At 35.7% G+C, this 26,491-nt stretch overlaps 1 protein-coding gene across 1 annotated transcript in view; it reads right to left on the bottom strand.

The window, feature by feature from the left end:
- cn (Kynurenine 3-monooxygenase cn) overlaps window positions 1-13,209 on the bottom strand; it is a 37,311-nt gene extending 24,102 nt beyond the window's left edge. Inside the window, exons 1-3 of the mRNA XM_089103524.1 lie at window positions 13,072-13,209; window positions 4,326-4,395; window positions 308-547 (exon numbers count right to left, since the gene is read on the bottom strand). Coding sequence (XP_088959650.1) covers window positions 308-547; window positions 4,326-4,395; window positions 13,072-13,122 — 361 coding nt within the window. The 5' untranslated portion in view covers window positions 13,123-13,209. The remainder of the gene's footprint in view (window positions 1-307; window positions 548-4,325; window positions 4,396-13,071) is intronic.
- Between the last annotated feature and the right edge of the window lie 13,282 nt (window positions 13,210-26,491).

Below are 26,491 nucleotides of genomic sequence, written 5' to 3'. Positions count from 1 at the left end.
CAAGAAAAAGTCGAAATAAATTAGTTCCCAAAAAAAGGGCCCAAAATAGGCGAGAAAATGATATTTCTTCTTATATTGAAACTTTCAGGGATCACTCCCTTGGCCAAAGGGAGCTCAAATTTTATTGGAAAGAAGAAGAGGGTCTTAGGGGGCCTGACAATGTGCTTCAGACGGGCATATTTTTCTGAATGTTTCCAAAACTTCCGAGTATTCTTTTTTAGAAAGTAGAAATAGAATATTTCAACAAAAGTTCACGAAAGCGGTTTACTATTATTTAAACGAGCCAAAAAATCTTAGAATGGCTTACCATTGATAAGCGCTTCATTCAGGAATCGCCTTCCAACTGAATAGATACATTGTCCCTTTTTGCCATAAGGAATAGCATAAGTAGAACCATCTGGCCTGTGAATCATTCTAGATTCCATTGGAATTCCATGATTTCGTACTATCGCATCTTCTAAGCCAACGCCTCGCAAAGCGGTTGAACCTCTGACTGACATAGCAAGGTTAATGGATCGACCAGGAACATGCTCAAGTTGTCGTATGTCTAGAAAGGGGATACAAATTGAGACAAATAGTAAATACGAAGGTACATTGTTAAACTGTTATTAAATTGCACGTAGAAAATGTTTATTTATTGGATTTCCATGGTCAGTTCAATAGTTAAGCATCCCATTAAATACTAGTATGCGAAATATCGGTTTTATTAAAATGCTAAGGAGATCAGTATAAAAACATTTTCGACCCCCCCCCCCTCTGGACCCATCTTTGTTCTATTCTTACCTGCTAACTGGAGTTTTCTAAGATTCTTCTTATGAATGCTTCAAAATTATAAAGTATTTTTTGGGAAGTACCACATTTCCGTCAGCGTGTCGCGTTGAACAGCGAAAATAACTAAGCAAAACTAATAAGTAAAATTTGGCAACGTTTTAAGTCCGTAAAATTCATAAATAAACCTAATCCCAAACACAATTACACATTAAAGGAAAGCTAAATTTTCTTAAGAGATCAGTGCTATATATTTTTAACTTATTTTTTGGTAATTTTTCAACTACTATTTTTTTTACTTATTTACTTACCGCCCGCTACTACCACAAACTGTACAACTGCATGCGTAGGTATTCTCAATTCAAAAGTGAATTCTCGATTGTCCCCTTTTTTCAAGATAAATAGGATTGTGTAAGTTCCTTCTTAACGGAACAAAACTCAGTTTTAAAATCTGTTTTAATTTTCAATGTCCTTGGAACTTTTAAGATTTAGAACGCTTGATAAACAGAGGCGTAATTTACTATGGGACAGGGGGAAACTGCTCCCAGACACCATTTTGCCCCCCCTAGCTGAAATTTAGCGTCTTCAAAAATCTTGTCGAAACTAAGATATGCCTACAGCACTCAGTCATCCACAGAAATAGATCAGTTTTCAAAAATCTCAATCATCCCCGGGAAGAATTTTTCGGGGGAATTCTTCGCAGGGGAGAATTTTCCTGGGGATTTTCTTATCGATTCAGGGGGGGGGGGAGTATTCTCCGGGGGAAATAATATCGACCCCATTACGTACAAGTTTTTCACACTCGTTATGCATGTGACTTATGTTAGAAAAAATTAAAATAAAAAAAATAAACGAAAAATAAAGAAAGCAGAAGAACTATTCTAGAAATAATACGTGATTGGACAGACTCAAAAAATATTTCCCCATTTATTTTTTACTTTTTTATTTCAACCATTTACAAATATATTTAGATAAAGGAGAGAATTCTAAAACATGGCTATTTATTCAGGAATTTATTGTAGAAATTACAATAATGTTATTTAAATAAAAGGTGCAATATGACGGCCAATTTTGTCAAATTTTCGCGCATTTATTAAGGTATGGAATTTATTGTTTAAGATTTAAGGTTTTTTTCCCTGTGAAACATGCGGTTTTGCGACAAGCCCAAAGCTGTAAGTTATACCTAGAGGGTGTGATATTTGTACCATTCGATTTAGTTCAGAACTATCCATTCACAGAACCGAAATCGGAATATTTCTTGGAAATTTTCTTAGAGAATGATCAAAACATGCTTAGAAAAACACATACACAGGGTTTATTTTCCCTGTGAAACATGCGGTTTTGCGACAAGCCCAAAGCTTTAAGTTTTACCTAGAGAGTGTGATATTTGTACCATTGGATTCATTAGGTCAGAACTATCCATTCACAGAGCCGAAATCGGAATAATACTTGGAATTTTTCTTAGAGAATGATCAAAACATGCTTAGAAAATAGGGAAATCTTCCATATCAAAAACAATATCAAACACAACGGTAATACTGCAGAGAGAACCAGGGACGTACGCAGGTGGGCCTCCGCCCCCCCCCCCCCAAAAAAAATCGCGTGATTTTTGTTTTATTTTCCCATAATTTTTTTATACTTCTCACAGAATAAGGGATTTGAAGGATTTGAACCCCCCCCCCGAAACAGATTCCTGCGTATGTGCCTGGAAAGAACAAACGTTTTTTATTTACTTTTTAGCTCCAACATTTTAATTTGTCTAATTTTTGCTGTGAATCAGTATAACATAAGGTACTTATGTATTATCTCGACCACACATAAGAAGTAAAGTTAGGTTAATTATAATGAGATATGCCAAAATATGATGAAAATATCGTACTTTAGTAAAAAAATTATGGAAACTACAAAAGAGAATTATGGAAAGCAGGCCACCCAGAACGCATTATATCAGATACCTAACCTAACCAACTCTATAAATTAAATATTTAATTAGGTACTTATCGGTTATATAATGCACACTCGAGAATTTCGATCGCGAATGATGCGAACATGAGACAAGAAACTGTTCAAGCAACTTCTTTATACGAGAGAATTACCTTTGGCTGGGTTGGAAAATAAATTGTAGCTATATTTTATTTAAGCATTTAGTAGGTATTTTGCAAGTCCGTATCCAGGTGGGGGGTTACCCGGTTTGAACCCCCCCCCCCGAAATTTTTGACCGAGTCAAAAATTAGTCGAAAATTAGTGAAACCTTAGTAAAAATTAGTAAAATTAGTCGAAAGCCGAGTCGAAAATTAGTAACCCCCCCCCCCCCCGAACAAAAATCCCCGAAAAAAAAAGGTTACGTGTTTAATATATGCTATGCTTTACCTCCATCCCCCCTAATGTGCAAATATAGGCTATAGCCCAAATTTGTTTCTAAACTATTATATTTTCATCATAATTTTGTTTATTTCAGTAGCATTAACCGAAATTCACTTTTCGAGTGTTTATTATATAACCGATAAGTACCTTTAAACCTGAATAGTACTTTATGTCATTCAGGCTAGGCTGATTATCTCCGAGTGCATACAGAGAAACCAGTGTCAAACAGATCAAGTAAAACAGTCTAATCGGGATAATACGTAAGTACCTAACATAAAATCAATTTAGCGGTATACAAATCTAGTATAATAAAATATGGATGTGAAGACGAAGAACCACGAGTCAAGGTTAATGTGCATAATATGCTTCTTTTTTATATTTCTTCTTTTTTCTTCTATATTTTTCTTTTAATTTGTTTTTACACCGCGCCACTTCTGACAAAATCCTAAAAAGTTTAGATGAGGAATAAAAAATCTGAAAATGTGTAACTTGCGCACTTTTCGGAGAGGAAAATTTAAATGATAAAGTGAAAAGTATCCTTGTAAACATACTAGTTAGCTGTCACTATAATTTGTACCATTTTCCGAGGATTACTCGAAACTGATTGATAATACAGCTACAAATACTGTTTTTAATTTATTAGAAAGCGCAGTGGCTTCACGAAAATTGAGGGGGGGGGCAAAAGGTGTTTTTTAAAATCCAAGGGGGTGAAGGCAAGTACTTAAAACAGTTTAGGAGAACACAGAACAGATTGTGGCACCAATTTACGGAAGGATAAGGGGGAAGACATATTTTTCAAAATCTATGTGAGGGGGGATTTTTTATTTCTTTCAATATTTTCAATCAAAACGCCAAAAAGTTACTTTTCAACTAAAATACCAATAAAATTGTGTTTTTTTCAAATCTAGAGGTGGGCAAAAATCTAGGGGTGATCATCTCCCAAACAATTGGCATCATTCAGAACAGCTAGTGTATGTTACTTCTCTTTTTAAGTTTTATGCTAATGACGTCACGTCCGATGGGTTGCCTACTTTCCACTATCTGATTTTCATTTCGGAGGGCCACGTGTGCCGCCCAGTTCCGTCACGCTAGGGACCGCCACATGGTGTACATTATTTCTAAAAGTCAGACACCCTTCAGTCACGTTCATTACGTAAAGACTAAATAGATGTGACAGATTATGTAACAGTTACCTTCTCTAAGATCGTAAACGTGAACTTCGAATCCTCTCTTTGCCAAGTAGCATGCATTAAGTGCTCCGACCTGAAATAACAAACAGGTAATAATTAAACATTTGAAACGCAAAAAAGAACACGTTATGATAATCGAGTAGGACTGATTAACTTTTAACTCATATGGTAACTAGCCTTTCTGGAATAAACGCGCCTGTTTAGTTTCGACTTCTTCTAGGCATTCAATTTTCAAATCCCGTCAGAATATTATAATCAACCAAATTAAGAATTTAGTTTAAACCAATTTAAGTTATCCTAAAAGTTACAAAAGGAAAATGAAATCCTACTTTGTGTACTGTCCTGTCAGGCATATTTCGAGAAGAGTTAAAGATAAATGGAGTTTCTTATAATTTACAACTTGGCTCATTTGATTTTTTTTTTACATAAAGGTATATTTACCCTCCCTGTCCTTAGTTATAATCATTGGAGCACATTACCGAAATTTTGGGAAGGTGGTTAATAGAATTTATTTTAGGGATAGTGTATGGACACCTGAAACTCCTAAGCACTTCTTATTCAAACTATTAATTTTTTTTTATTATTACTCCCCCCCCCCAAAAAAAAAATCCTAGGTATGTGCCTGTATTTCCCCCTCTCCTTTCAAATCTTAACGTTTTGACGACTTGCATGTTATAAAGGTAGCTATAAACAGTAGACAGCAGGTCTATCGAACTGTACTAGCTAACCCACTATCTATCTACTGTCTAGGGAACCCACTGCCAGGGGAACGGGTCTGTTAACGTCTGCGGGGAAAGGTGACCCTGTTGAGCTTGACTCTAGTTCGGCATTGTGGTGACATGAGAGGTACAGCATAAGAGGGAGATGGTTATGTCGGCAAGAAAATACCACTACTTTCATGGTCGCTTCAATTTCTCAGTGAAGTGGAGGCAAGGCCCTTTGGGGACTTGTTTGTAGTGTCAAAGGAGTCCATCTACGGATGTCTCTCTCAATCCGTGCTGAGGACAGTGCCTGATAGGGAGTTAGAACGTCAAATTTAATTAGACTTCAGGTGCCAAGGCACCTTAGCACCATGTATGTGTTCCGGAGCAACGCATACAACTATATCTTACGGGTAATAAACGTAAAATGCTCCCGTATCACGTTTGCAGATGCAGTTTGGTTATTACAATCAACAGGTGCAGGGTTGCAACCTCTAGTGATTTATCATTATTTCTAGTTATTTTTATGTTGCCTAGTGATTTTCTCCTAGCTAGTGATTTCTAGTGATTTTTGTACTAAGACTAGTGATTTTTTCCTAAATCTAGTCATTTTCCACGATATAGCTTGTAGATTCATGATTCAATCGAATAAATCATACAGGAAGCTAATTAAAAAAAAACGCAAATTAGTGATTCATTACTGTTCCTAATATGCTCCAGATTAGCATTTATGCAAATATACCGCCGTTAAAACTTTCGATTTCCCACCATATGTCTATATCAGACATAGACCCCAGAGCGTTAACATCATAGGCAGCGCAATACGGCTGCCTAAGTAAAGAACGCCGTTTGCACAATAATGATTTTTTTTTTTTTTTTTTTTTTTAGACCAGAGCACTTCGTATCGAAGGAGTTGTCGTAGAAACTTCGAAAAGCGGGCATTCGATTGGAAATTGGAATGTCTAGTGTTGTTTTTAATAGCCAAAAGTAATTGGAGGGCAAATAACACCCCTTCCCCGCCCACCATTTCCCCAAACACATCCAATCAAAATTTTGAGATAGCCATTTTGTTCAACGTAGTTCGTTCCCAGATAGAAATTATGTTTTGAGGAAGACAATCCCCCCACATCCCTCAGGGCAAGGGTTGTAAGTTATGTCCTGGGGGAATATAAGGTTTTTATTGAGCTTTGCCGTAGAAACTTGAAAAAAAGCTCATTCGATTGGATATTCAAAGGGCTAGTGGCCTAGTTAATAGTCGAAAGTGATTGGAGGGCAACTAACCATCCTCTCACGCCCACCATTTCCCCAAACACATCCAATCTTCAAAAAAGAAAGTAGAGTGTGGGGTCCCACAAGGGTCAATCTTGGGACCTCTACTTTTCATTATTTTCATTGATCGAGTGAAATACTACCTGTCAGAGGCTGGTGTCATCCTGTTTGCAGATGACACTTTGCTCTTTCTGGCAGCGCCTTCACTTGATGTTTTATATAATAAAATTCATAATGCAGTTTCTGAATTTCTAACCTTTTCTCAGCAAAATATGTTAACCCTAAACTTTTTTAAAGCCTTTTTCATGATATTTTCTAGACTTTCGTCTAGTGCTGGAAATGACCATATCACGGTTCAAGAAAATGTGATAAAGAGAGTAGCAACAACGAAGTATTTGGGGTTTTTAATTGATGAAAACCTGTCGTGGAAAAACCATTCAAGTGCAATAGCTGAAAAATTAAGCAGAGGCCTTGGGGTGATGCGAAGAATTAAAAATCTAGTCCCAAAAAGATCCTGAAAATGATTTATTTTTCTATATTTTACCCATATATTAGCTACGGATGCTCTATATGGGCAAGTAATTTTGTAACATGTTTCAAAAGAGTACAAAAACTTCAGAATAGAGCTGTAAAATTATTATCTGAATTTGATGATTCTGATGAGGTTCCTGCTCATGAGCATTTTAAAAAGAATAAGTTAATGGAAGTATCCCAAATTCGAGATTACCAAGTCGCGATTTTCTCGTATAAATATTTGAATCAGCTGCTCACCCCTGCTTTTGAAAATCTTTTTACTTTTAATAGAGACCGTCATGATCATAATAAAAGAAAAGCAGATGACCTAACTCATGAGTTTAGGAGTACCACTCGGACATCTTTTGTGATTCGCCATTATGGTCCCCATGTTTGGAATATATTGCCCGAGTGTGTGAAAAATGCGCCTAGTCTTCCGGCTTTCAAGTCACGGGCAAAGAAGTTTCTTTTATCTCGTGAGTGAATTTGGTGTTATGTCCACTCCAGGTTGTCATTCCATTTATGGTATTTCCCCGATTTACTTTGCTTTTTTTTCTATCTACTTCTTGTCTTTTCCTCTTTCTCTCTTTTTTCCTTTATTCCTTCATCAGATAAGTTCCTTGTGTGTTGAGTAGCAAGGTATGAATGTTATTTTAATTAGCTGAGACTGATAACCTCGCTTGCCCTTTCAAGCTTATTGCCTTTCTTGGCAGGCGAAAGGCGAATAGTGTTTGTTTTCTTTTTTAATAAATGTATATCTCATATCATCAAAATTTTGAGATAGCCATTTTGTTCAACGTAGTTGAAAATTCTGGAAATTAGGTGTTTGAGGAGGAAACTCCCCTCAGAGCCCTCAGGGCAAGGGTTGTAAGTTATGCCCTGGGGTCAAATAAGGTTTTTATAGGAAGCGTTGTCGTAAAAACTTCAATAAGGGCTCATTTGATTGGAAATTCAAAGTGCTAGTGGCCTTTTTAATATTTCAAAGTAATTGGAGGACAAATAACCCCCCTCCCACGCCCACCATTTCCCCAAACACATTCAATCAACATTTTGAGATAAGCATTTTGTTAAACGTAGTTGAAAGTCAGGAAATTATGTCTTTGAGGATGACACTCCCCCCACAATCCTCAGGGCAAGGCTTGCAAGTTATGCCCTGGGGGCACATAACGTTTTATAGAAAGCGTTGTCTTAGAAACTTCAAAAAGGGCTCACTCGATTGGAAATTAAAATGGCTAATGCCCATTCTAATAGTCGAAAGTAATTGGAGTACAACTAACCCCCCCTCTCACACCCAACATTTCCCAAGACACATGCAATCAAAATTTTGAGATATCCATTTTGTTCAACGTAGTTAAACGCTCTGGAAATTAGGTCTTTGAGGATGATAACCCCCTCAGAGCCCTCAGGGCAAGGGTTGCAAGTTATGCCCTGGTTTTTATAGAAAAGGTTTTTATAGAAAGCGTTGTCGTAGAAACTTCAAAAAGCTCATTTGATTGGAAATTGGAAGGGCTAGTGCAATTTCTAATATTCGAAAGTGATTGAAGAGCGACTAATCCCCCTCTCACGCCCGCCATTTCCCTAAACACATCCAATTAAAATTTTGAGATAGGCATTTTCTTCAACGTAGTTGAAAGTTCTGTAAATTATGTCATTGAGGACGACAAACCCCATCAGAGCCCTCAGGGCAAGGGTTGGAAGTTATGCCTGGGGGCATATAAGGTTTTTATAAAAAAAATTTTCGCAGAAACTTCAAAAAGGGCTCATTCGATTGGAAATTGAAAGGGCTAGTGCCCTTTTTAATAGTCGAAACTGATTGGAGGGCAAGTCACCCCCCTATCACGCCCACCATTTCCCCAAACACATCCAATCAAAATTTTGAGATAGCCATTTTGTTCAACGTGGTTGAAAGTTCTGGAAATTAGGTCTTTAAGGATAATAACCCCCCCCCTCAGAGCCTTCAAGGCAATGGTTGGGTTATGCCCTGGGGCCAAATAAGGTTTTTTATAGAAAACGTTGTCGTTGAGACTTCAAAAAGGGCTCATGCAATTGGAAATTGAAAGGGCTAGTGCCTTTTTTAATAGGCTAGTCGAAACTAATTGGAGGGCAACTAACCCCCCTCTCACGCCCACCATTTCCCCAAACACATCCAATCAAAATTTTGAGATAGCCATTTTCTTCAACAGAGTTGAAAGTTCTGGAAATTAGGTCTTTAAGGATAATAACTTCTCCCCCCTCACAGCCTTCAAGGCAATGGTTGGGTCATGCCCTGGGGGCAAATAGGGTTTTTTATAGAAAATGTTATCGTAGAGACTTCAAGAAAGACTCATGCAATTGTAAATTGAGAGAGCTAGTCCCTTTTTTAATAGGCTAGTCGAAACTGTTTGGAGAGCAACTAACCTCCCTGTCGCGCCCACCAGTTCGCCGCACACAGCTAATCACAAATTTGAAATAGTCATTTATTTCAATATAGTTGAAAGTTCTGTAAATTATGTCTTTGAGGATGGTAAACCCCCCACACCCCTCAGGGAAATATATATATATATATATATATATATATATATATATATATATATATATATATATATATATATATATATATATATATATATATATATATATATATATATATATATATATATATATATATAAGCCAAGGATACCCGTTTGGGAAAATACAGGGAGGAAGCAAGGATGTTGTTCTATTATCTGCATAAAGATGCAAAAAGGCATTTTTCTAAATTTCAAAGAGGTTACATCTAAACATCTAGGGGTGTAATTTTACCCCCTTCCTTTAGGTGCACCTGTATAGAACATGGTAAAGAAACAAAACAATTATTAATTACAATGATAAAGAATAAAATATTTTTAGTGATTTCTAGTCAATAATCTAGTGATTTATGTGCTCATTTAGTGATTTGTTTTACGAATTTAGTGATTTTTATTTCCACCAGATGGAAACCCTGTCAACAAGTAATTAGAGAACTCCTGAAATTAGAATTATGCGTGTCCGAAATATTGTCAAACTCTGCATCTTCATTGTTTTTGTATTTAACTGTGCTAAGACTGCTTACTATTTACTCAAGCACTTGAAAGTTCTTGAAACAATTTATTCTGGAAATAAACCGTTGTTCTGGAAAAGTCTGGTGTGGTTTATTCCGGAAACCGCTGCAATAGCAGCTGTGTTGCTCCGCAATCAGAGGGATCGTAAGATGTCCTGACTGAAAGCTGATGGTCAGTAAAGTAAGGAGAATTTTCGTGTTGTTCACTCTTATTCCTTCCAAGTAGCAACAAAAAGTGGTTTCCATGTTTATTATTCAAAGTTTTATATAATTTTTCTAAAAACAAAAAAAGTCCAAAAACTAGTTTTAAAAAACAAGTTCTTCTGAAAGAGTTTCTGATGGAGTTGAGCAAAGCTTAAAACAAACAAACACTATTGCTTCAGACAATGCAACATATATCTAAAAATTATGATAAATGAACTGACTGGTGACATTTCCGTAACATTTTAGGATTATGCAAAACTAGCGCTTCACTGAAAACACAAATTAATATAGGATTTTGGTACTCTTTTACTAAATGTACTCTTTTATACAGTGCTAGTTTGGTTAATGCTAATCAAATAAAATAAAATAGGATGAATATATAATAGTTTAGAAACAAAATTCGGCTATATATTTGCACATTGGGGGGGGGCAAGGCATACCATATATTAAATACGTAACCTAACCTACCCTATGTACCTTCCCCCCCCTAAACCCCAAAAAACAACAATTTAAATACAGTTCTTGCCTTTGTTTATATCCCAGAAGGCAGCGGAAACCTGTTTCTCATCACGCGTCTCGGTCTATTTGGTGACTGGTTTGCATTGCCGTATATAAAAGAGTCCGTTTAGTAAAACAGTACCAGGATTTTTTATTCATTAGACAGATGAAGGCTTCAGGATATTTTTTATGGTATTAAAATAAAATATGTTTGTTTCTAACGCGTGGGTTTCGTGTTTGTAATAAAGCGATAGTTTTACATAATACTACAAACATTGGGAAATATCCTCAGTCAGTACATTTGCACTAGTTTTCACATGTACACCGCCTAAGGCGTCAAGCAATAATCTTTTGTTCATTTCACATTTCAACTTCACTCTTTACTCCAATTAGAAAAACTTGATTTTTTTTTGAAAAAATAGCCACCTTAAACTAGTACATGGACAGGAAGAGGGCTGCTCGTTAATGCTATAAGTGGGAATGGGGATGAGGGGTTGGCAACTATTATTTTTTTTTTTCGAGAAAGATTTTTTTGATTTGATCTCTGTTTTTTGCACGAATGTAGCTTGCCCTCATAAAGTAGTGCACATAAAAATTACCCCCCTCCGACAATTTCATATAATTTTTGAAAATAATATAAATTAATGTTTGAGGGAAACAGAACTTTGGGAAAAACTTGTTTTCACTAGTATGGTCGAAATATCTGGAACCATACGTTTGACTGGTTCAAATATGCACACTTTTACGTGACAACCGCTGAGCATGTTGCTCAGTGCTCATTGGCAAGTGTTAAACCATATTGTATGTATCTAGGGCGTTTTTTCTAGTTTTTATGTGTTGTTGAATTAATGTTTTGAGTAGTATTCTGTGTGTTACAATAGCCCTGTGCAGTGTCGGGTCCAGGGGGAGGGCCCCCTCTGGCGTAGTCTAAAGTAGTGTAATTTACTTAATTAACGCAAGTTTCCGTTAATTAAATTTGCTCCTACCGCAAGTTTATCGGATCAACCTATTTTGCCCCCCCCCTAAAAAAGATCCTGGATCCGCCCCTGGCCCTGTGACAATCTGCAATGAATATATATTCATCATGATAAGATTGAATTCAGGAGAGCCAAAAAACAGAAAAAAAGTTTGTCGGCTGTGGTTACTCTGAAGGATGAGAATAATGGAGATAAAGGAACGTTTTCTAAATCAACTTTTTATGCTCTTTTCAGTTGTATAAATTAAATTTAAGTATTCCGAGCGAATTCAAAAGTATTTCATTTTATGGCGTATGTTTCCTTTTCCCTATAAAGTAAGATAGTCCTCTTCTGTCAAAAGTATTTTGATTGAATCTGAAATTAATCCATTTTTGGTGCATGTCTCCTTTTCCTTGACAAAAAAGGAAAATCCTCTTCTGTCAAAACTGGCGTATGTCTTTTTATTTTCATAACAGAATAAGATAGGATAATTCTGACTTCAGCAGTCGATTCCTCGTACTGAGTTTACCCAGGACACATACATAACTTATTTTTGACCAAAATGACATATGTCGCACTTTTAATTATCACAGCCGCTCTCTAAATGACAATAAGAGGCGGGGCTTCGTGACGTCGTTTGTAAATAATTAACATATACATGATAATAGAATGCAAAATAATAAGCTTAGTCAAATTGGAAAGAAATTATTAGAAAACGGACTTTCAGGAACTTACCTATAGTGCCGTATCCAGAACATTCTCCTGGGGATGTTTCAGGAATAAAAGCATCCTTAAGACTGTTTATAGGCATGTCCTACCCACGAAATCGCAAAAAAATGTGCCCTGGGGGCGCGCCAGGAATGAAAATAACTTTAAAACCGATTACAAACATTAAGTAACTACACAACCAATACTGATTATCCAAATCAATACATCTTTCCTCGCTCAGCTCCTACTGGAGACGCCGTAATAAATAAAAATAAATAAATAAATAAAGAGCAATCCACACTCCACTATACTCCTCCACACACATCAAACAACCATTGAAAATAAATTACTCAAGTAGTATATAAAAACTCATTATTTAAAATAAATTTCTTCTTTTAATTTTATTTCTAAATTCTTCAAACCTTTTTATCTTATTAATCCTGTTATAATTACTATTCCATAATTTTATTCCTTGATAAATAAAGAAGGACTAAAATATTAACAGTGATGATAACTGGAGTCAAGGTCGTATCCAGGGGGCTGTTACCGTGTTTGAACCCCCCCCCCACCCTAAAAATATGCGACTCATAGAAAAGTAACAAAAATCTACATAAGCAAATTTTTTATGTGTATTATAATTTTTTTCTGTACTCCCCCCCCTGAACAAAGACAAATTATAAAGGTAAGTTATTATAAGTGTCCTTATACATAAGAAGCAGGTGATAATGATTTAGTAAAACGCTACAATAATAAATTAGATCATGAAAACATACTTCATCCAAGTTTACCTAAAATGGAGATTCAAGACATTTCTCAACAAATTTTAAAAGTAGCTTCTTACCAATCCCCCTCCAACCACAGCAATGTGCAACTTTCCCGAGTCTTTAGACATTTCTTTGTTCCAATCAAATCATCAACTAAATAACTAGCAACCTCATCAACCTGGAGCTTGAAGCTTGGCCAAAAACTCTTTGCTCCGCAGTTGTAGGATCTCCGGTATTAGCAGGGTTGCCACACGAAACAATTAAGTGCTCCATAGAATGAGCAAAAAGTTACTGGTACTTGAATCAGAAAATTGGATCACTGATCAGACCCTGGAGTTGTGTTTTATTTGTTTGTTTATATTCAAAAAAGGCAAAGTCTCAAGTCTAAAAAAATGTGAGCGAAAAGTCAGTGGTACTTGAAGCTAAAAAAATGTGAGCGTTAATTATCTAATTTTGATTTCACATGGCAATTTCATAACGTGACTAAGTAACAAAAGCATGAGTGTAATTTGTTAAGGGGCAGGGGATAATCGCTCACCCAGACTCCAGTCCCCCCCCCAACTGAAATTTAGGGCTTTCAAAAAGCTTTTCAAAACTAAGATAGGCTTAAATAAATCATCATGCATCCATAGAAACAAATTAGTTTTCTCTAGCATAGCTTAACAGTTCAATAGGGACAAATGCTTTTATTAGACAGTGAAAGCAATAACAAAATCTTTGGATAATACGGTCACGCACACAGTGGCCGTCCGCAGCAGATTAGCATAGCTCTGGATATGCTTAGCCATGTTGTTTAGTGGGCATATACTCTCTTTAAGCGAACAATTATTGTGTAGGTATTTATATATGCGTGATTTTTTTTTTCGAAAATGGCTCCATAAACACCTCCCAAATGAAAATAATACACAACCAAATATGCGCTTAGAAGACCTCGGAGAGCATATCAAAACGATTCGCAAACAAATATAACTCAGAACGAAATCTACGATTAGAAGACAAGTGACAACAAGAATCACAATGAGTTGCAAACGAAAATGACGCACAACAAGTTTTGCGGTTAGACAAAATGTGATAATTAGCATGATCAATCGAATAGAAAGCATACGCATGCGAAATTATACTAGGCGAGGAATGACTAGTCTACGAACAGCTAAAGCAAAAGGCATGAAACAAGTGACTGCGAGAATCACATTGAATCGCAAACAAAATATTGCACAACGAAATATGGGTTAGAAGGCAAATCGAAATTACAATGTCATGGGAAATTATACAAGATGATGAATGAATTAGAACAACTAAAGCAAAATGTATGGAAAAAATGTCTGAGGCAATTACCAATAGCTAAAAACTGATTAATAGGATCATAAAAATCAGTTTAAGATCAATATGTTGGTCATACATTTATAATCTGCCCAAATAATTGGACAGTGGGCGTAACTTTAGAGAAACCTATATGTTTATTATAGATGAATTGACCAAGGGTTTAAAATAAACTAAAAAGCCCGGCTAGCTCACAGGAAGAATATTTGACATCCAATATTAGGTCATGGGTTTGAATTCGGCATTGGAGCTTTTTTTTCCCCTGGTGATACATAGTAAAGTAGTGCCAAACTTTCCTTTATGAGTACAAGCTGCATTTGTAGAGTAAGAAAATTGATATTAGATTGTTTTGTATATGCAGATGGATAAAGAATTCGAATAGAGAGGGGGGGGGGTACTTTTCTCCTCGTAGATGACTATATACAGAGCAATAGCTTTGGCAAGTCTGTCCTGTTTTGTCTCATGGCTGGGGGCCGTATTGAAACCTTTAGGTGTGAGATGGGGCAAGATGCCTAGAACTTTGTGCTGGGGAGGGGGAAATAATTTTCACTCCCTGATTGAATGGAATACATTTCTGCGTGTAATAAGCTTCTATGATTCAAATGTGTAACATTCAATTACGGAGGTCTAGTCCTGGTTAATGGCTGTCTCCATGAAAAGTTCATATAAATAGTACTTAATAGGATGCCTTTTTTCCTTTTTATGCCATTTGTCTGACAGACTTGGCTGCTAATTGTGCTCTAACAGTCTTATCCACTGACACATGGTCTATTAGTTTTACGGTTGGAATACAGTATTTTTGGTTTTCTAGGAGAGTCTATTCTTAAATGTTTGTGAAAAAGTGTATATTCATTAATTTTTAATTTTCATAATATGGGTTAAAACATTAACTTTGCTTTTGGATTTTTACCAGATGTTGCCAGGCAGAAACAAAGCGTGGTACTCATGTATTATACCGGCAACACTCAAGTTTACACTGTGTAAAACTCGAGGACAAACCGGTTTAAACAAGTGGTGGGTGACAGAATACATTAGAATTATGTAATTTGGGCTATATATTTGCACACAGGGGCGGATCCAGGATTTTTTTAGGGGGGGGGGGCAGAATAGGTTAATCCGATAAAAAAAATTTTAGGGGGGGGGCACAAAATAGGTTGATCCGATAAGCTTGCGGCAGGAGCAAGTTTAATTAACGCAAACTTGAGTTAATTAAGTAAATTACATTACTTTAGAGTACGCTAGGGGGGGGTGTCCCCTGGATACGCTACTGTTTGCACATTAAGGGGGGGGGAGTTTTTTATAAAATATTATATTTTCATCATGTTTTGGTATTTTTCATTAGGATTAACCTAATTTCACTTCATTAGTGTTGGCAGTATAATACATAAGTACCCAAAGTTTACCCCACAATACATTGCTTCGACTGCAAGTAAAAGAAAACTTTTGGTATGTGATAAACCTTAAATTTTTCAGACTGAACATGAAAGCGTGGGACGGTCATTGCAAATTTTACCATGGTTCCAGCATCTGCTGCAACCTAGTAAAGAATGAACTCAAGCCCAGTGTCCAAAAGTTAAAAATGTGTTTTGTTGGCGAAAATAAATTATGGGAATCTCAAAAAATAGCCAGACACCCAAAGGAAGTTGCTACATCTAGTGCGTTTTGGCGTTTCATGTTGAGGCTCCTCTACGCTTTCATTTTCGATTTTTATAACTTTTACCTATACTATTTGCCGAAGTAATAGTTAGAATTCCTCTATCAGCTTCAAATGGCTATTCCTCCTCATTTAACAGGGTTTTTCTTGTACAATTTATTATTAAATTTTCGGTTACTATTGGCTAATGTTCGTTCTTTACTAGGGTGTGTTTGATCCGGCAACAAGGATTGGTCACTTTGTAAAAATATTGTTAGCTTAAACATTAATGTTGTCAACTTAAAAATATTATAATTATTTTCCTTTTTCTTAACAGTCGTCTTTGAGGATTTTAAATTTATTTAAATTAAACCCACTTTTTCTCTCTTAATTTTTTTGTACCTATAATATTTCTTTTTGGTCGCTCGGATCTTACGAAATTCGCTTGCCAAACCCGTATTTTACGAGTACACATTACTGAAATTAGTCCGGTCTAACACCATTGGATGTAGCAATAGGGTCGCCACCCCTAGTGATTCATCGGGTGTATCCCATTTGAGCGCTTTCCCATTTGAGCGCCATGGCGCGCAAATGGGAAGTTCCCATTTGCGCGCCGTATTTTAATTAGTTCAGTTGTGTCCCATTTGAGCGCCAGATAATATTTTGTGTATGTTAGGTGATATAGCTCGGTGATCAGGTAAATTTTTCTCAAATCATATTATTGACTTACGAATAAAGTAAACACACCACTCGATGCCTTTTTTAGGCTCTTTCCAAATATAATAATCATTTTTGTCGGAAATGAATTTTACCCCCACCCCTATGTATACCAATCCAGGGTATATATTTGCACATTAGGGGGGTGGGGGTAAATTTTAAACTTACCTCCCATTAACATCAGAAATAAAATTTACCCCCCCCCCTAATGTGCAAATATATACCCTGAATTGGTATATATAGGGGTGGGGGTAAAATTCATATCAGAAAAAATGATTATTCTATTTGGAAAGAGCATAAAAAGGTATCGAGTGGTATGTTTACTTTATTCTTATGTCAATAATATCAACTGCGAAAAATTTACCGACGAGTCTTCATGTCTGTTTTCCTCATACAGTATATAGCGGTGGATACCGCATAATGCATAAGTACCTGTATATACCTTTAGTAGTAAATATATATGGTATACATAAATACTATATATATTTACTTAGTTTATAATACTATAAATGGAAGTTATTTTCACAACCATTGACCCAATAAAATCCTCAGTTTTGTTCGTTGTCTTCGTGGCAATAAATATTTCTACAGGTCAATGTGGCAGCAAACCACGCTTCATCCACCGCAAAATCACAATTTTGGGTTTGGCGCTCAAATGGTACTCCGTGGCGCTCAAATGGGAACAAAATTCCATGGCGCTCAAATGGAACAAAATTCCGTGGCGCTCAAATGGGAAAGCGCTCAAATGGGAACACCCCGATTCATCACTATTACTATTGATTTTTATATTGCCTAAACAAAAAATCCCTAGATTTGCACATAACTCACTAGATTATCCAAGAAAATCACTATATCAACCAGAAAATCATTAAGATCCAGTAATTTTTTTTCAACGGGTGGCAACTCTGTGTATTAAACGCAAGGGCTTCGTTGATGTGCCTTCCTGCACACACTGAAATTTTATACGATGACTTGATACCCAAGTAGAGTCCCTATTTCTTGCATAATGCAGTAGTTTATCAAGATAAACCATCGATAAAGAGATTAAAGATTACCAAGATAATGTAATGTCAATTAATCTTTCATTTGTTTTCAATTCTTCGCCTAACAGATGTGTTTTACTGAAGACTTTAACCAAAGATTCGCAGAGACTGCCTTGGTCCCTTTTTTAGACAGACAGCAAATTGTAAATATTTTCGCAATAGGGGGAGGAGATGACGGGCATATGTCTGGGAGTAAAGGCCAAAACAGACGAATTATGAGGAAAGTACAAAAAATTGTTGAAAAATCGAAAAGACCTTGACATTTTGGGACACCTTGGCGTGAAGGTCTCTCCTCCCCTGTCTATAAACCTGCTCTGACTCTAAGGAGAGACCATGTTCTCATTGGCAGAGATGACATTTCTAATTTTTTTTTTTTTTAGGTGTGACAAGCCAGGACTTCCCCCAGGGAAGGGTCAAAACTGTAAAAAAGCCTTTAATTGGAATTGAACTTCCAGAAATGATCTTCTTTTTGGTTAAAGCTTGCCAATATTAAAGAGTTGGGTGCATAGCTCCTCCGTCACACCTCTAGAAAGCGTGTGTGCTCACTGCTTCTTCTCAAAACGGGATCCCTGGTCCCTAGCAGTGTCGATAGAAGTACCTCAAACAGTCACTTCTTGCTTTCATATGTCTAAGGACCGGATACTCTGAAGTATCCCCCCCCCTTTATTGCCAATTTTAGCTTTAGTTTTCAAAGTTACACAGGTTATTAGTGCTGTCTGAAGAAATTTGTTTCCTCTAGTGCCTGAAACATTGCGCTTATTCTTAATCATATTCAGTACACTTACTGCAAATGAGATATCATTTCACTTCACGCACGTGCAAAAGGTAGGAATCAGAGCTAGCCTCTCCCAAAATTCTATGAGGTGCACGATTTTTAAACTAATTTCCTCGAACTTCACCGTTTTGTTTTCAAAAATTTGACTCTACCCCTAAGAAGTCCTCTACACGACCCTACTGTTTAGATACTTTTGTTTAATTTCGTCAATCTAAATCAAATACTGTAATCAACAGTTCACCCGCGCCTGACAACCGGATTGAGCTAAAGTTTTGTGAACGCATGGATTTTCAATGAAAATATATGACAGAGGGACCCATGGTCCCTCCAGCACGCTGTATAAAGATAATTAACAGTAAGTTCACCGCAGACGATTTCTGGCTCTTCATTCTCGGTGCGTACAAACAGCTTCTCCCACATACTCTTTCATTAGCGGGTTACTAATGTTAGTATGTGTCAGCGGCCCAATTACCCTGGAACAAGTATGTTAGCAGAAACTTTCTCAAAATGCCTTTGAAACCAACTCGAGACTTCGAAACCTACTTGTAATTCCTAAGAACATCAAATAATAACATTGCACTTCTAATTACCGATTTTCATATATGTATTGAAATGTATTAATTTAAAATAGTTTCTTTAAAATTTAGTGTTCCAAAGTTGAGGCCAAGTTTCGCGTTCAAGAGAAATCTGACGTCTACCCGTGAAAATATCTAATGTCTTTTATGTTTTTACGTTCTCCGAAGCACTCACACCTCGGTGCGGGTTTTTATAATGGGTGAGATACGGAACGATGATACTGTCTATTATTTATATACTGTGCTCCAGCACATCCATCCTCGTCGTCTGTACTGGCTTTTAGCAGATTCTTGGGCACGCTGCACCCGGTTTGAGATGGAGTCATACATAGACCTACAATATTTATAATCAAAGAAACAATGCGGGTCCGTGGCCCCTACACCAATCCAACCCTCTTACCACTAGCTTTTTAGCTGAAAATTAACCAGAATATTGCGCCTTTTTAAAACCAGAATCATGCAAGGAGTTTCAATATCTCAGACTGCAAGACCAAAGTAGACCTGATTTCTAGAACAAGCCCAGACACCCAATACCAATTATTTGGCAGAAAGCTAGACATTTTACACCTTACTTAAATAGAATCAATAACAATTATCTGTGTAATTTCAGAGCCGAATTGGGCCAGTAGCCCCTCCAAAACTTTCACCCGAATCTTTCTAACCTCTACGTTTTTAACAGAAAGGTAGACTGAAATCTTGTTTGAACTAGAATGGCTTAATAATTTTCAATATGTATGATTGAAGGTAGAAATTGGGTAAAAGTAGGCTTAAAAACATATTCCTCCTGATCCTCTGTCACCCACACAAACCAACAACTAAAAATGAGAGGAATTTTAAATTAAAAATTTTAAAATGAGAGAAATCATCAACAACGAAACATGAAAACTTTATTACGTTCATTCAAGCTTTCAGTCTTTACTTTTATTCTAACGATCTTCACTGTACTAATTCAAACATTTATATTTATATTAGACTCAAAACACTAAATTCTACCCAAAATTAGATAAACAGTGGCTCAATCCCTATTTATATGTTCTCACAACTATATCAACCTATTCATCATACCTTCACGATGTATAAGGTTCTAGGCAAGACCGTATCCAGGGGGGGGGGGAGGGTACCAGGTTTGACCCCCCTCCCAAATCCCCCCACGTAAAGTGTAACAGAATGCACCTAATCAATCCTTGATAAATCTTAAGTTTTTTTTAACCCCTTCCTCCCCCTTAAAAACAGAAATCCTGGATCCGCCCTTGTTTCTAGGACAGGGGCTGGTTGCTCACCAGCCTTTGATGAATCTCAATTTCCGATCGGATGAGCCTCCTCCGAATTTTTTATGACCACAGAGGGGGAGGAGGGGGACCCATCCTATACGGAATGAATTCCGTTGGTTTTAGGGTTGTTTCTTTCTTAAAAAAGAAAGGGTCAATTCATCAACAATAAACATAACAAAAACTAAAGCAAGGCTTATTTAGGTAAATAATCACCCCACTAGGCCTAAATATAAATCAACTTATGAAAGGTGACAACGGTTAAACACTTAAAACAAAACAAGAAACGACACAAAATCAAACAAAAAACTATTCTGTACCTCCCATCATCAATGCATCAAACCAAAAAATGAAACAATTTGATTAGTTTAATAAATAAAGAAACCAGAGAACTCATCATCCATCCTTCTTATAAACCCTAAAACAATGGTCTCAACAAACCTCTGAACTTACTCGGGTTTGTTTCCAGTACAATATTATCTGGCAAAATATTCCAGGCACTAGGACCTGGACAAACATGGCGCACAGAAAACATTAATTATGTAGTAACTACCCTAGGATCCCTAAGGCCTAAACTGACTTTAACTCCTTGTATTATGCTCGTGAGCACTTGAAACCCGCAAAAAAGACCACTGAACCATCAAATTATTTTGGTACTTAAACATAAATAGAACATTATAAAATGTCACTAGACCAAAAATGGACAATATCTTAAGTCCAACATACCTCGACCTCACTGAATAATGTTTATCAACACCCATCAACACTCTAACCACTTTATTTTGCAGCACTCTCAATGGATGAAGATGAACTGCGAACGTAGAAGACCATACAGTAATACAGCATACTAGCTGTGTATGCATTAAATAAAAAAAAAGTTTTTTTTTGTAACTGAAAGTAAGGAGCAACATTAAAACTTAAAACGAACAGAAATTATTCCGTATATGAAAGGGGCTGTCCCCTTCTCAACGCCTCGCTCTTTACGCTTATGTTTTTTATTGTTTTAAAAAATAGAGTTGTGAGAAGAGTCGAACTTTAGCGTAAAGAGTGAGGCGTTGAGGAGGGGACAACTCCTTTCATATGCGGAATAGTTTCTATTCGTTTTAAGTTTTAATGTTCCTCCTTACTTTCAGTTTAAAAAAAAACTTTTTTTTTTATTTAATTTCTGATCGTTTTTGAATTAATGCAGGTTTTGACTTTGGCTCACCGTAAATGAATAATTAAAACAAAATTTGAATATTAATTTCACTTTTTTTGGTTAAATGGCTTTCCCGAAAGATCTTTAATTTTATTTACGAACGTTTTTATTAGTAATAAATATACGCAACTTACGAATTACCTCCCGTAACGAACTTCCATATTCATATATTTTAATACGTATATTAGGGGGTTTGCCCCCTAGTCAATACCTCGCTCTTTACACCAAAGTTCGAATTTTGTTCCAATTCTATAAAAATGACCCCTCAATCATAAAGGACTTTAATTAGAATAAATAGCTCTTATGAAAGAACTAAAAAAGCTTTAGCGTAAAGAGCGAGGTATTGACTAGGGGGCGAACCCAATCATATACGAAATAATTTCTGTTCGTTTTAAGTTTTGATGTTGCTCTTTACTTTCAGTTAAAAAACTTGTTTTTTTAATCTAATTTCTGATCGTTTTTTAAATAATGCTAGGAAATCCGGCACACCTTTCATAGCAATGTCCCTTCCCCCCTGACAACCTCCTCCATGGAAAGATCCTCCCACGTAACCCCCGCACCCCCACTCCACCCCCCACTACCAGCTAAAATGTCCCATTAAAACGTGTGTATGCTTCCCATTAACCAATACTATATGTAAACATTGGCCAAAGTTCATAACTTGTAGCCCTTCTCCCGGGGACTGTGTGGGATTAAGTCATCCTCAAAGACATAGTTATTATATTTTTCGACCATGCTGAACAAAATGGCAATCTCAAAATTTTGATCGGGTAACTTTGGAAAAAAAATGAGCGTGGGAGGGGGCCTAGTTGCCCTCCATTTTTTTGGTCGCTTAAAAAGGGCACTAGAACTTTTAATTTCCGTTCGAATGAGCCCTCCCGTGATATTCTAGGACCACTAGGTCGATACAATGACCCTTGGAGAAAAGAAACAAAAAAACAAATAAATAAGCATCCGTGATCTTTCTTCTGGCAAAAAATACAAAAGTCCACATTTTTGCAGATAGGAGCTTGAAACCTCTACAGTAGAGTTCTCTGATACGTTGAATCTGATGGTGTGATCTTAATTAAGGTTCTATGACTTTTAGGGAATGTTTCCCCCTTTTTCCCAGAATCAGGCAAATTTTCTCAGGCGCGTAACTTTCGATGGGTAGGACTAAACTTGATGAAATTATATAGTTGAAATCAGCACAAAATCTAATTCTTTTGATGCATCTATTGGTATCAAAATTCCATTTTAGAGTTTCGGTTACTATTGAGCCAGGTCGCTCCTTACTTACAGTTCGTTATTACCACGAACTGTTTGAGAAGAGAGAAATAAAGTGTCCTTAGGATATTATCCAGGAAAATAGGCTTTAAGTTTCTTATCATTCCGATGCTACGAGCAATCTTGGCAGAAATGTGACAGACGAGATTCTTAAAGCTGAGGCACTCGTCCAGTACAACTCCAAGAAACTTCACTGATTTAGCACGTAAGATGATGTTTCCACTTAACTGAATCTGCTCAATCCAAAGGTAATAATTAGGGCTTCTACCATATATCACCAAGGAGCTTTTCTTGTGGTTCAACTTTAGTTTATTCAGTCTCATTCATTTTTCAATGTATAGCATACCACTTTTCAAAAGATTTATCAGCTCCTTTTCTGTCCTAGCATTTCTCTTTACTTTCATAATAAAGGTTTAGACGAGAAATATTCCCGGAAATAATGAGGGATTAGAAATCAAATTGTGCCCCCCTCTTCTCTAGAATTAATTATATATTTTTCCGTAGGCTCGATGAGAGTTATGACGTTTTGGCATTAAAATACACTCTCTAAGGCACCCCCCCGCCTACAAAATGATCCACCGTCTCTCCTTCATGATAGCCGATGCGCACTTACTTGTCGCATAATTTTATGAAATATGAAGCACATTATTTTAGTTAAACGAAGCTTTAAAATAAATGCCAGAAACATTTTTCTGCAATACGAAGGGTGTTATCACCCTGCATCACCCTTATTGAGGCTTAGCCGAAATGAAGGGAAATGAGAGATTAATTCCTACACCCCCCATACCACTTCCTTTATTTATCTGAAAGTTCATGGAGATTTAGACAATTTCGGCATTGAAATGCACTCTTTTAGACATCTGGCGCCCCCCTCACCTACACAATGACCTAGCCCCTCCTTCATAATAGCTGATATAAAATTATACACTTTTCTTCGCTCTTTTCACTTGTCTTAATTTTCCTTTGACAGCTCAATTTTACACTTGGGGAGAAGTTCCTAGGGGGGGGGGTCACCAGGAATAAGCTGGACCCTGCGAATGTTACTCGAAGGACCAGAAACAGGAGTCCAACGAATAATCAAGGTTTCCACATCTTGCACGATAGTGTGAACTGTCCTTATATTGTGTTCTATTCATCCCTGAAGTAAGTACGACAGGAAAAACTACTATATTTATTACTATTTAGTGTGTTTGTAGATAAAAGATCATTATTACTTTTTTTTATTTTGTGTCCGTTATATTTTTAAATTTAGAAACCACTGACATGCCCTTTTTTCATCCTCTTAAGATACGGTAAGCGAATATTACCTGATAAAGAGACAGAGGGGATCAACAATTCCACAAATAATCAATATTTCCAGATTTCACACGAAACCGTAAATTTTCCTTCTTTCTATTTTTGTTATCCCTATCCTACGAAGAACGCACAATTTCTCGATTTGAGAAAACGTCCTAATACGTCGCACTACATCAATTAAAAAAAACATAAACTTTAATAATGTCCCAGAGTTTGCTTTCATTAACCCGTAGAATTATTGAGTTTCCTTGCAAGAAAAACATAGCAACCCAAAAACTTTTCATTTCTTTTACTTGCTTAGAATTTTAGACAAAGAAAAAATCAGGATTTATGTTTTTATTACTGGTTCAAAGTTTGGCGTAGCAAAAAAAGGTATATAAAAAAATACTTTAAAATTTAGGGCTATTTAGCTTCCGCTTAAGGAATAATATCATTGGCTCATATTACGAATGACGTCACAGCAATAAACCATTTCAATTAAAGTGCATACTTTTGAACAGGACAGTTATTTCTCTTTTTCTCATTGTGTTACCCTGATAAACGTATCTTCACTGCCCTAGAATATATATATATATATATATATATATATATATATATATATATATATATATATATATATATATATATATATATATATATATATATATATATATATATATATATATATATATATATATATATATATATATATATATATATATATATATATATATATATATATATATATATATATATATATATATATATATATATATATATATATATATATATATATATATATATATATATATATATATATATATATATATATATATATATATATATATATATATATATATATATATATATATATATATATATATATATATATATATATATATATATATATATATATATATATATATATATATATATATATATATATATATATATATATATATATATATATATATATATATATATATATATATATATATATATATATATATATATATATATATATATATATATATATATATATATATATATATATATATATATATATATATATATATATATATATATATATATATAGTCCCCGAAGCCGCGCCACGCCGACATGACGGCGGCGAATGTGTGATTTAGTATCGGCGGTGGCGCGCCGATTTTTCTGATTAAAAATAATAATAAAATTCCACTTCACCAAGCACGTTCAACCTTGATTTTAGTAAGGATTTTTAAATGGTTGGCTAAAAACATACAGGAACAATATGACTTACTTGTTGTGTTTATGTTTAACATCGCATTGTTCCTATAAAATCCCGTGTTTAGTCATTTCCTTCTTGTTAATTATTTGGGCTAATGTGTGTATAACTTTCAAAGTTTGAAGTTCAAACATCTCCTGTTCATCAAATACATACGAAAAGGAAATGAAAAAAAATAACAACATAAAAAAAACACTGTATACAAGTCAAATACCATGGCTTAACAATACCAACAATTTTAAATCAGCGGTTACATAACTCCAGTTACAATTGATGCAAAGAAAGTGAGTTTGTTCACTCTGCCTGGAGCCATTGATCTTCTTGCAGTCACTATCAGTCCTGTCGTGCTAAAAAGCCGTTTAGCTGGGGTACTTGTGGCCGGTACAGCCAGAACTTGACGAGCGTAAACTGCCATTTGCGGGATTTGATACTAGCATTGGACCTTGGGGTCCCACAGAATGCCGCAAATGGGCTTCTTCTTTGTATTTGCTGAAATAAGTTGTTTTTATAAGTGAGAACAAACCTGCACCTTTACCATAGGGCTCCTGTGCCCTACACTACAGGAAGAACTAAACTGCACCTTTACCCTCTTTTCTTATCAACACGGAATAACCCTCCAAAATTCTTTTCTGAAAGAAGTGGTCAAGTTATAACGTTTCAAGTCAAAGTTTAAGGCTACTTCAACTTCAGTGTGCTTTGCTAACTGTGCAAAAAAATGTAATTACATTTCTGAAGATATATTTCTATACTAGCTCTAGATAATATACCAAGCGGGAAACTACCATAAAACCAGCATCGATAAATAAATGAAACCCAAAACGAACAGAAATTACAATAAATAACTAAGTCAAACTTAAAACGAGCAGAAATTAACATGAGTTGGACTCAAAACCCTATGCCTTCCCAAGACCAGAGCATGATTTTCACTTTACTGAAAAAATATAAATGTTCTTACTTTCATAACTTTAATAAATCAAACAATAAAATCATTTTGGTTACTAAATATGAGAATAAGTATATTAAAGTGACAATGCATATTCATTTGTTTTTTCTTCAGTAAAGTGCAAATTCTTTTCTGGCCTTGGGAAGGCATAGGAGTTTTGAGCCAAACTTATGTTAATTTCCGCTCGTTTTGAGTTTGACGCAGTTATTTATTGTAATT

Source organism: Artemia sp. Qi Xiang Cuo, chromosome 1 (assembly GCF_049724085.1).
Source record: "Artemia sp. Qi Xiang Cuo chromosome 1, ASM4972408v1, whole genome shotgun sequence".
Classification (NCBI taxonomy): Eukaryota; Metazoa; Arthropoda; class Branchiopoda; order Anostraca; family Artemiidae; genus Artemia; species Artemia sp. Qi Xiang Cuo.
This window is presented reverse-complemented; position numbering and strand designations above follow the sequence as displayed.